The sequence below is a fragment of the Dermacentor silvarum genome, chromosome 8, assembly GCF_013339745.2.
Source record: "Dermacentor silvarum isolate Dsil-2018 chromosome 8, BIME_Dsil_1.4, whole genome shotgun sequence".
NCBI lineage: Eukaryota > Metazoa > Arthropoda > Arachnida > Ixodida > Ixodidae > Dermacentor > Dermacentor silvarum.
Window position 1 is genome coordinate 113204696 of NC_051161.1, and position 11427 is coordinate 113216122.

An 11427-nucleotide genomic window follows, 5' to 3' on the forward strand; every position below is an offset into this window, starting at 1 on the left:
TAAACAATGACAAAGGGAGTAGCGCCGCTTCCTGTCATAGTAAGTTTCGCGCACGTTTTCTATACACATCTGACCCCAATGGCAGGAAAACTGACGCCCACACTATCGCCGACGTATCAAGAATAAGTGAATGGACTCACACTTGAATATATTGCGCACTGTTTACACACTATAAAGGACGGAATACACCTATGGCGCACCAATGGTCGAAGCTGAATGTTTCGTGATGGTCCACAAGAGTAAGCAAGTTACTAGCTGTAATATATATTTGCTACAAGGTATTACAATGTACAAAACAGCTACGTTTCAAGCCTTGTGCGCTGCAAGAGCAAATCTATCGGATTCGGAACTGAGCACACCCGCGAGTGATTAGGCAGAAAATAATCAGAAAGTGGCCGCACCGAGGAACTTCACTGAGTCAGAAACTGACAAGCCACTGCTTCAAAATATTTGCCGAATAAAGAACAAAGAGCAAAACGCACTAATCTTGACTGAATTCATAATCGGACAGCATGGAATACATATTTAGCCCCGCTTTTAGAACAAGCACCATATACGCTGCTTATGCCATTTGGACATAGCTTAATCAGCTCAGAAAGCGCTTTTGCATGCTCTCTGAAGCTGTGATCAAAGCTTCGTGTCGTCCATCTAGTCACCGTCTATGATATCTCCGAATACAGAGGTTTTCTAAGCCGCGCGGGCGTCATACACTTCCATTGTAAACAAGGAGGCAACGGAGGCAGTTTAGGCAAGCAATGGATGCGTCACCACGTGATCATATATGGCAGCGCCCACGGGATTTCCGCGAAAAGGGTCAATATCAGTTCGAAACCAGCAAAGCAGTGCAGAGAGAGAGAGAGAGAAAGCACTTTATTTGCACCCGTCAGAGAGTATGGGTGATCGGGGTGAGAATCAGCTCTCCCTTTCACCGTCTACCTCCCCCCTAGACGTCGGCCGGAATCAGTTGGCTTCCGGCGGCGGCCTGGGTGCATGCAGCTTAAATGAAAAACGTAAGGCCATGAAATGAATAAGTTGAGGACAAATATTTTGATGAATCTTTGTCACTCAATAACCTTGTTTACATTTTTCTACATATACAACGGCCAGGAAGAAACCTCATTGACGCTATCCCTCGTTGCAATCAATTGCGCAGGAGCAGCTGTAACTCGTCGTGTATTGTAATTACACCGAGATAATACTCGCACCAGTGAGTACAAATAAAAAGTGGGAGTTCTGCAAAGTATATATTAGAAATTGCGAAGACAGAATGGAATATACAAATGCGAAGATACAACTCGTTAAAGGGCAAAAAAAAGTCGCTGGAAACAAAGTTCACTGCTTGTATACACAAAACCTCGCAATAAGATATTTAAGAATACGTCCGAGTCTCCAATAAATCTACGTATTTAAGCAAACGTCAGTGTATATAATGCGTCAAATAAGACAAATAAACATGTTGCTCAGTCACACATAGTAAACTTTGCGCACAGAAAGACAGATGATCTAGGCAAGGACATAACTATGATCGCAGAAATCGTGATATGTACTTGGGCCATGCAGCGGTCGCGACAGCGCCATGTGGGTAGAATAATAGAGGAATAATGCATAAATCAGTACGAAAATGTATAATTTAACTGCCTGCACAACGCCAACAATTATTCTGCACCCAAAATTAAAGGAGGGTATTCCTTGGTTTCAAAAAAGAAATAAAAGCAGGTAGCTGAAAATGAAAGAAAAGGACAAGCGAAGGCCACAAATGATGTGGCAAGTTGAAGTTCCCAATATCCGAGTGTGTTTTTGGCGAACGCCGCGTGGGCCGGGCTTTCAATGAGCAAGGTCGGTCATAATTGGTTATTGGTATTCTCGTAATTTTTGTATTCGCGTGATAATTATGATCATGATGCTAACTGCTAGAATAAACGGCGAAAATTTCTGCGGTTTTAAAAGCTAATGAACGGTCATACGTTTTCATAATTAAGAACTTATGGGCCTGAAGGAACAGTGCTTTTTACTTGCATTGATTTTTGCTGCTTCGCTATCTAAAGGACAAACTTCTCTCGACGGGAAAGTTGAGCGAAGCGGTCAATGACTTCGGACACGCTGATGCCGACGTCTCTGTGGGTGTATAGAAGCGCCAGCCTAACCGTGCGTTCCACAGACATTGTATAGCGCAAGTAGTTTTTTAGTAAACTCTTGTTAAAAAAATATTCTGTCTGCGCTGGCAGTGGTCACTGGAAGGGTGACTAGAAGCTGCAGCAGTATTTACACATTTACATAGAACCTGCTGTCGCAATGAGAGATGGGCATCTATTCCAGTGCTAAAACCTAAAACACTCCCTTGATGTCGTTGGCATACTTGTTTAGGTACCTTGCAGAAACAGTAGGCTGTTCGATTCCAGCGATGTCCGTCGTTTCGTCAGGAAGTATGGAGAAGCAGCCTGCTTTTGAATCTAGGCTTTCTTTGATAATGTCACCACAAATTTCTATAATTTGGTTTTGTGCGTCTGGGCCTAAATACGAGGCATTACTGGGGCAACTTTCCAAATGGTTCTTCAGATATGTATCTCCACAATCAGCTCGCATGCGAAGAAGCACTCTGAAAATGCCTGTATTTTCAGCAGGGGCATTGCTTAAATCCATAGGGCCCCTGTCCCTGTGGCCACGGAGAGCCAGACCTTGTCGCCCGTAAAAAAAAAAAAAAAAAAAAAAAAAAAAATTATCAATAATAGGCCGTTTACTTTCTTCTGTTTTCTCATAATTTACTTTGCCTGCCCTGGTCCAGCTGATCAATCACATTCTGCACGCTTCCTGAAAATGTTTGGAGAAAATTATCAGCTGCTAGCTGACAGTCACGGTGATATTTAGTATTTTCGTGTGTGTGGGAGATTGCGAGCGCGCGCTTCCATTTATGGAACGGCTTGGACACGAGCGTTCCAGTGCGCGCATGTTGGCCCAAGTTTATAAGAACATTAACCCCTTAAAGTTGTAGAATTGAAAATCTTTTAAAGAATGCCTTTGGAAATGTCAGCGCACCTTTCGCGTCAAAAATTTATGAGAACTTTATACCCATAAAGTTTCGTAATTGAAATCCATGCGCTCTGTATATTCCGCGGCCACTGCGAGATGCCGCAACGCGCCCGCTCGCTATCGAAAAGCCGTTGAAAGTTTGTGCTCGGATGGGGCTCCTTGCGTTACGTGACTCCAGGTGCAAGGGCATTGTCACGAAATCCAGCCCGAGTTCGCAATGTTCGTGCCGAAATGTCTTTTCGAGCGTGAAAAAGACATTGTAGACAAAATCCAGAATGATTGCCGGCGTCGGTGGTAGTTTTGGTCGGTGGTGCATGCCCGCACTAAAAAATTTCGGGGGGGGCTGAAGCCCCATCAGCCCCCCCCCCTGGCTACGCGCCTGCAGTCTGCATAGCATGTCTTTTCTTACATTATAGTGCTTATTACATCTTTTCTTTCCCTTTTTCTACAGAATGAAAATTTTCTTACCGGTTCAAGTGGAGTCCAAGCATTCCAAGTAATCTGGTGAGAACATGGTTGAAACCACGACGGGTGGTGCAGAATACAAGCATGTCCCACTGGTAGTAAAATAATGTCACAAGCTCTCTAATAAAAAATTGGCTGCTGCGCTTGCAGTTTCGAAGGGACAGGTGATCGGAACGAGGTGCCGTTTTGAAAGAGCCACACGGTGCCGAATTTATTCTTTAGATGGACTTTTCTAACGGAAGTTTGCAGCTAGGTGCGGTAACGCACCAGGAGCAAATACGACACTGAAAATTTGGCTTTCAGACCAAAGTGCTGCAGAATTGTAACTGCTGACACAAGCTAATTTTTGAATGTTTTTAAGGGTGAGTTCATATATAATGAACTATTGAGTTAAGTATAAACGGGCTCGACTGTATATTAGGTGGACATTACAAATCTTCTGCAACTTTTTGCATGTTTCACTGCCGCATTTGTATTGTAATCAAGTTAATGACTTTTCACATCATCAGAGGTTATGACTACGGCAGCTTTTTAATTTATAAAAGAATTGTATGCAAGACGGCGCCTTAAAGCTTGATCACGTGGTGTGAGTAAGCAGTGAAGTGAACAAGAGAACGCAGTGCCGGCGCTTGCACCGCACATGCGAATACCTGTAGCGCACGCATCGCTATCGGTGATATTCGACCACATTTCAGCCAACCGAGTCGGACGAGTCACTTGCGTTTCACAAGACAGCGATAACGTGACCTGCAACATGTGCTCTTCACCACTGGTCGGTCGCTTATGCTGTCTCAAGGCAGGAAGCAAGCACATTGGCACCGATATACAACGACTCATTCAGTTTCTCAGTGACATGCATCCTGGCTAATAAAGCAGAGGACAGCTTGTGTGCAAAAGACAATGAAAGTTAGAGGCATTTTTGACTGAATAATCGTACGCTTTAATCTAGCTGCTCTATTTTTACTAAGGAGGAAAACTGTTTTGCTTTATCGAGAACATTAGGCTCATTGCCTCCATTTCAATTTCTTAGGCAAAACATCAAATTTCCGTCATGTTAAGAATGTAATTCGGGGCCGTGAGCACCATTTTGTACGCGTCGGGCCTACATAACGTCTCGAAAGAAATGGTGCAATGTCCACAATAGAGCCTCTGCTGGAGATTCTTATCTGTGACTTCCTCAAGGCACTGTCTCTTTAGGTTTTGTCAGTATCAACAGATAGAATAAAAGTCTCTGACCCAGTGAGAGTGAGAGCCACAAGGTTTTTTTATTGTGGCAAAAATTGAACTGGATTCAGCAGGGGATGCAGCATTTCACTATGGCATTCCCCCCTAATAACAATCACATGCATTTTCATTTGCTAATAGCTCATATAATGACGTTACCCTGCCTCTTTCATATGCGCATGTGAAAACTCAATAAATAAATAAACAAACAAACAAACAATTGATAACCAGTCACTTTAGCGCAGCTAGTTTAATCAGAAATGTTAAAGAATCAGTGTAGGAAAGAGAACAATGTCAATAGTAAAATGTGAATCATTAGCAGCCAACTTTTAGCACTGTTGACATGAATACATAGAAAGCACAGTCAAAAACATCATAGAAATGAGCTTCTAATGATATTAGTAGCTGTACAAAGTGAGAACCAGTAAGAAGGTCATTCATTTAGATTGGTGAGCGGTGGCAGTGACTGCCTGTCAGCAAATGGGCACTCAGAAAAATTTATTTTCTGTTTGCAGCCAAACAAGCCAGCAGATGCACGTCCGTGCCAGGGCACTGGTTGACATAAATGACCTGGGAGCGAGGTAAGTGCAACTGCTACTTTTGCTTAGACTAGCTGAGCAGAATGAAAGGACAATGTCCTCTCTTACCGAACTTGATTGGTTCTCATTCAAAAAGGTGCAGTATTGAGCTTGTTGGTGCTTGATGACTATAAAGAGCACAGCGCAAGGAAGAAAAGACTGGCAACAATCACTGCACACAGCACTGACCTTCAAGAAAAATTTGTTTAAAGTCAGCGATGTGTGCATCTACTCCTGTCCGTCTGGTCTTCCTCGCACCGTACATATGGTCACAGACTTTCTCTTCTACAGTTCTTGTCCTTGTCCCAAGTTGCGCTGTTACATTTTGGATTATGCAGAACCGACTAATGCGATCTTTGACATCAATAATTCATTGGTGCCTGAAGTAGTGGCATTGCTTTTGTTGTTTTTCATTCGAAGGTCTACTGCGAAAGAACCGCTATAGCATTTGCAAGCTTCCTACTTGTTTGTTAAAAAACCATCAGGACCCATATTCACAAAACTTCTCTTGGGTGGGAAAATTTTCTAATTGGCCAGTGTTTTAGTAAGGCTGACACGATTTCTGCAAGGACGACCAGTTGCAGACAGCATCTACATAAGAGAAGTGTTGCAAATATGCGCCCTAAGGTTGTGGAATAATGGCTGCGTTTAGGGTGAAGGAGGACACTAAATTTTGCAAAATGCAAGGTACACATGCATATAGGTCGTGTTCAAACTGCACCAAGTGGCTTTTGGTTTCTTTATGCAATGCAGACCTATGGCGCATGAAATGAAAAGGACAGAAACCACAAATAGGAGTCACCGAGCCGTCGTTTGCCATGCTCATGGTAGCATGCAACATGTCGGGAAGTGATGCACGGACATTTAACTTCTTGCAGTCAAGCTACAAGCCGCTTGCAACATAACACTCCATAAAAAAAAAAAAAAAATTAAGTGTTACAGTTTTGCACGGCCCCTGAAATTAAAGGGTGCCATTGTCTACATTGTGCAACACAGCACAATTTCAGCACTCATAGACCCAGTATTGCTTTTAAAAAATCAATCAGTCAACCACTCAATCAATCAACCAATGAATCATCAGTAATGTGTGCAAGCAGCCACTGTGAACTCTTGAGAAGGCACTAGGAAGATTTGTGACAATGCGTGTACATCACTTGTACCAGTGAAGGGCACGGGCTACAGAAAACAGAAGGCTGTGAATTTAGCAGTGTGAGTGCAAACTCACATGCCTTGTAAGAGGCCAATGTTTGAGTGCATAAGTCGCACTTTCTTGAATTCGGTTAACACTTGAACAAAGGAAAAAATGGCAGGTATTGCTTGAAAGACCCTATCAAAAAAGCAATTGACTCCAATTGGGAAATTTCCAATTGGTACCAATCGGAAAATTTTCAATCGTAAATTAGTACATAACTGGACCAATTGAACCAACTGGAACGTGACCAATTGGTTTTTGTGGGAGTGACCAATTGTACCCAATGGGTACCAATTGGTTGGAATGACCAATTGTACCAATGGGTAATATCAGTACACTTAAATACCCCACAAAGCAAACCTAAATAGGATTCCATCTTTCAGAAACAGGTTTGCTATAGCCTTAGTACTGCATGCATATATACCGTAGTTTCCGGTGTATAAGATGCGCTTTTTTTTCTGCATTTTTTGTCGATGCGTCTTGTAGAACAGTGCGACTTATGTAAGTTTTTTTTTTTTTTTTTCCGGAAAAACTGCCGTCAAAATCGGATTCGATGTTATGGCCATGCGAAGCGCGCTGGTTCACTTAATTGCTGCGGGTTCTGTGCCTGCTATCGAGGTGCTGGGTGCGTTCTTCTCTTGATCGCGTTCCCGAGCGCTGTGCGAGATGGACGGAGCAGCAACATAAGCGGCGGCAAGCCGAGCGTGAGTCGGCCGACCCTGAAGTCATCGCATCTGCAGATCGCTGTCAAGATACGTGCGCTACACCCCTCCCTCCCACGCTGCCTTCCCGATTTCTTCCCTTGTGCGTGATTCGGCTCACCGTCAAACGCTTTCACTCGCACATACAGCATACAGCGCGCAGGGATGATGTTATCGCCCTTGGACTTTATACGGAACATCGCGGCAACCACGACGGCAGAAATGCACCTGGAGTGGAAATATTCACGGAGTGAAACGTCACTGTAATTTTTTTTAAGTCGTTTACCGAACGAACAGGTGCGTCTTATACACTGGTGCGACTTATATACATTTTTTTCCGTAAAAACTGCTGTTTTGAGAGGGGTGCGTCTTATACAAAGGTGCGAGTTATAGACCGGAAAATAACGGGTAGCTATAACTCATCCAGTTCCCTTGAATGGGTTCATAAACTGAAAGTATGATTTCCCAGTTGGTTAGGTTCTAGCTAGTTTATTCTTATTGGTAGTCCAATTAGACTCGGTTGGAAATGTTAAGTGGGCCTAGCTGGTTCAAACTGGCAAGTACAATTGGACTCAATTGGTTGCATCCCTGACTCAATCGTAACCAACTGGAGGTAAGGATTTCCGAATGGACCCAGTTGATTCCAATTGGCAAGTCCAGTCGGACTCGATTGGTTTCACTTTGACTCAATCGTAATCAGTTGAAACTAGGGATTTTCTAATCGGTTCCAATTGGGTCGAGTTCATTTCAGTTGGCAACTCCAATTAGTTTCTCCTCTGACCCAATCGTAACTGGTTAGAAGTAAGGATTTTCTGATTGGTTCCTATTGGTCCCAGTTGATTCCTATTGGAAAAGCTAATTGGAGTCAATTGTTCTTTTTGTTTTTTTTTTTACTGGGGAGGTCACCTACCTTACAAGCTACAAGCATATAAATGACAGAAGAGGCATTCACATTGTGCGTAAACCTTTTAATCATTGTTTGACGTATTTAGACCAACGTCAAGAGCAATGCAGATCTTCGTATCTATTTTCTATCCAAATATACATTGTTGAAATTTCACACAAATTACAGGCAATTTACAAAAGCCAGGTCTGCATCATAATAAACTTGTTTGCAGTACTTTGGAACACTGCAACAAGTATCTAGTTTCAGTAGGTAGTCATTGAGAGTGGCAACAAAATTGCATCAGTAGTAGTGGAGTTTCAGCATTGTTTGTGTGGGCGGCTACATGTAGAAACAGTGGTTGTCAAAGGAGACGCGCGATCCGACAACAAGCCTTGTGGCGGAGAGCTAAAGCCAGTGGGGGAGCCGTGTTTTACGAAGAGGGCGTAAGCGGGCAAACTTAGGTGGGACTTCGCCATTCAGTTTGGGAAAGCAGTGCCGTGGCTTTGAAGTCAACCCATCACCTCTTGACCGCACCCCTGCCAAAATATTTTGTGAACAGGCCAGATGCCCCAACGAGCGTGAAAGTGTTTTCCTTCTGGGTCTGTGTCTTGCGAGGTGGTGACATAAGAGGCCCCCTTCACAGCAAGGGTTTATGGCAGTCATTTCAAGACATTGGAACTCTGTATTGTGTCATGCTGGGAGCCCCGTTGTGTGCACACTGAGCGCATTGCAGTATGATTGGACGAACGATGGTGTGAGGGTGATGTTGAGGAAGCTTTTTAAGTGTGTGCGTGGTTGTTGGAAGGGGATTCAGTGCATATTTGGCTAAGATTCAAAGAAGACCAAAATTGTAACCTCATTGTAACTTGTTGTCTTTAGATGCCTGTGTAAATAGTTTCTATCCTATTGCTTGCATATTCCATCTTAATAATCAGTTAACCCTTTGCAATCAGTGTCGCACCCTTGCCTACTGTAATGTGACTCCGCAACATCGACATACACCTCCAACTTTCCGAATAGCGAATATTCACTGGAGTCATGCTATAAATGCTGAAATTTAGCAAAAAATTTTGCCTGATGTTTCTAGGATTTGCCCAAAAGAAAGTAGTTTGTGAGCAGCAAGCAAACTGTGATGGCCAGAAGGAGGTGTTGGATAAATGAAGCAAGAGCTTGAGGTATTTGATGTGATTACTTAAAAAACGTGCAATAAAATTATGGATACAACAAGCCTGACAGTTAGCTGCAGAAGGATTGAAAATTAGAAAATCTTTGTGGTGTAAAGTGCGGGATGATGCAGACAAGAAGTAGTAGGGGCTGACATAAGCCACTCTTCCCATCCTTACTTTGTTTCTTGTCAGCATATTTTTGTGCTGTAGCATTATGACACTTGTAAACTGTTTGAGCAAGTCGTCAGGCCATTGTGGTTAGTATGCAAAGAGGAAAAAAAAAAAGCAAGGAACAAAGCTGGCCTTTGCATTCCAAGTGTGCTCAGTGAGGTAACCATCATGTTGCCTCCCTGTAATAGTCATGCCTCATGTTCTGTTCACAGGGGGGCAGAGAACAGCTATGAGCTCTTCCTTATGCTGCTAGCCCACAGTCTGCACAGGCAGTCCCCAGAGGGCGTCACCAGTGCTTGGAAGTCGCTGCGTGGACGGTAAGGACGTCTTCCCATTCCAGTGGCTCCTGGAAGAACACTGGCACAAATACTTCAGCTTTTATTTCTCTCTTCTGCTTGGAATAACTCAAGTGTCATTGCTAATAATGGTCCCCATTCAAAGGCAACAAAAAGTTATTGAGATTTCTTTATTAGTGAGCATTTACTACTGAGGGGCTTTGGCTTTTGGAAACCAGTGCTTAAATGGATTCCAAGCTAAGAAGAGATATGCGATGCCATCAAACCTTGGATGTAGCAAACCCTCAATGGAACAAATCTTTTTCAATAACTTGCCATCCATAAAATGTCGTGTACTTTTAGTTTCAATATACTAAAGTGTGTTTATCCGTAATTTCAATCTAACAGACTTTCAGCGCCGCTGTAAAGGAAGACGGAGGCATTAAATGCAAACTGTACTGCAGGCGCCAGTCATCGTTTGGTTGAATTACGTGCAGTTGTTTGCTGACACACCACAGTTGGCAACACGGCCAGGTGTGGTGTGAGAATGTCAAACGCTTACTGCACAAATGTGTGTAGTGTACATACGAAGGGCAGGAGACTGCATGTGCTGAGGGAAGCTCACAGCAGCAGGTGCTGCCTGAGCATAGATACATTGCATAAATGTGTTTACACAGGGGTCAAGTGCAACAGGACAAGGTGTAGCGTGCTGGGACACAAATTTAGGGTCTCAATAAAGAACCCCAGGTGGTCAAAATTAATCCAGAGCCCTCCACTACGGCGTGCCTCATAATCAGAACTGGTTTTGGCATGTAGAACCCAAGAAAGAACAACAATGCTTAAGTTGATTACCTACTCTAGAAACAACTGAAGAGGAACCAACGCACCCTTATGCACTGCATCCATACCGTGTAGAGATAGCACAACATGTGCTGTAGGGACGAGGTACACACTTAGGAAAGGGTGGTGCAGCCCATACACAGAAAATTTCTGATCTATCTAGGCCCAAATTTAAGGGTGCAGCGTTTACACAGAAATATACAATTATTCAGGGTAAACGAAATTCTGCTGTAATGAACAATATTTTTACAAGTTGTACAGTCTTTTACATGCTATCATTTATTTTCAGCAACAATACCTTGATTTGGGCGATTTGGTTCATCTTGACAGTGTTCTCAAAACAGTGCTATGGACGAGGATGAAAAGTAGACAAACGACAGGATAGGCGCCGATGTGCATCATTTCGTTTGTGCACTTTTTGTCCTCGTCCATAGCGTGGTTTTAGGAACACTGTCTCATTTATATTTCGTACCTTCAGTGAAGGTTTGCTCCAACACATTTGCACCACTGTTCTATGTCGTGCAATAGAACTGTTACAGGTCAGAAGTACCCTTGTGAATCGCTTTTAGGGTGTAACAGTTAGAGAAGTGCTGCAACCAGCAGCGTACTAAATTTAGCAGACTCCTGTTTGTTTTCACGCACACTTGTCTTCTTCATCTTCTTTATAAACTATTCCACCTATCAGTACTTAACTGATGCAAGTAATGCAAGTTTTTAGAGAACCTTGCCACAAGGTACGTGCAATCAATGCGTATACTAAATCATAGTTTTTTTCTTAGTGGCTTGCAAAATTGACCTTGAATATTCCATAACCCACGCACTTAGGAACATTGATATCTTTTAGGGGTTGGTGTAATCAACCTTTTCAATACGAATTCAATACTAAGGTATTTGCAATACGG

The 11427-nt window shown here is 43.1% G+C and overlaps 1 protein-coding gene across 1 annotated transcript in view; it reads left to right on the forward strand.

Moving 5' to 3' along the window:
- LOC119462352 (protein MMS22-like) overlaps positions 1 to 11427 on the forward strand; it is a 151998-nt gene that overhangs the window by 63085 nt on the left and 77486 nt on the right. Inside the window, exons 14-17 of the mRNA XM_049672947.1 lie at positions 3479 to 3531; positions 5232 to 5297; positions 9623 to 9727; positions 10204 to 10219. Of these exons, the coding sequence (XP_049528904.1) occupies positions 3479 to 3531; positions 5232 to 5297; positions 9623 to 9727; positions 10204 to 10219 (240 nt within the window). The remainder of the gene's footprint in view (positions 1 to 3478; positions 3532 to 5231; positions 5298 to 9622; positions 9728 to 10203; positions 10220 to 11427) is intronic.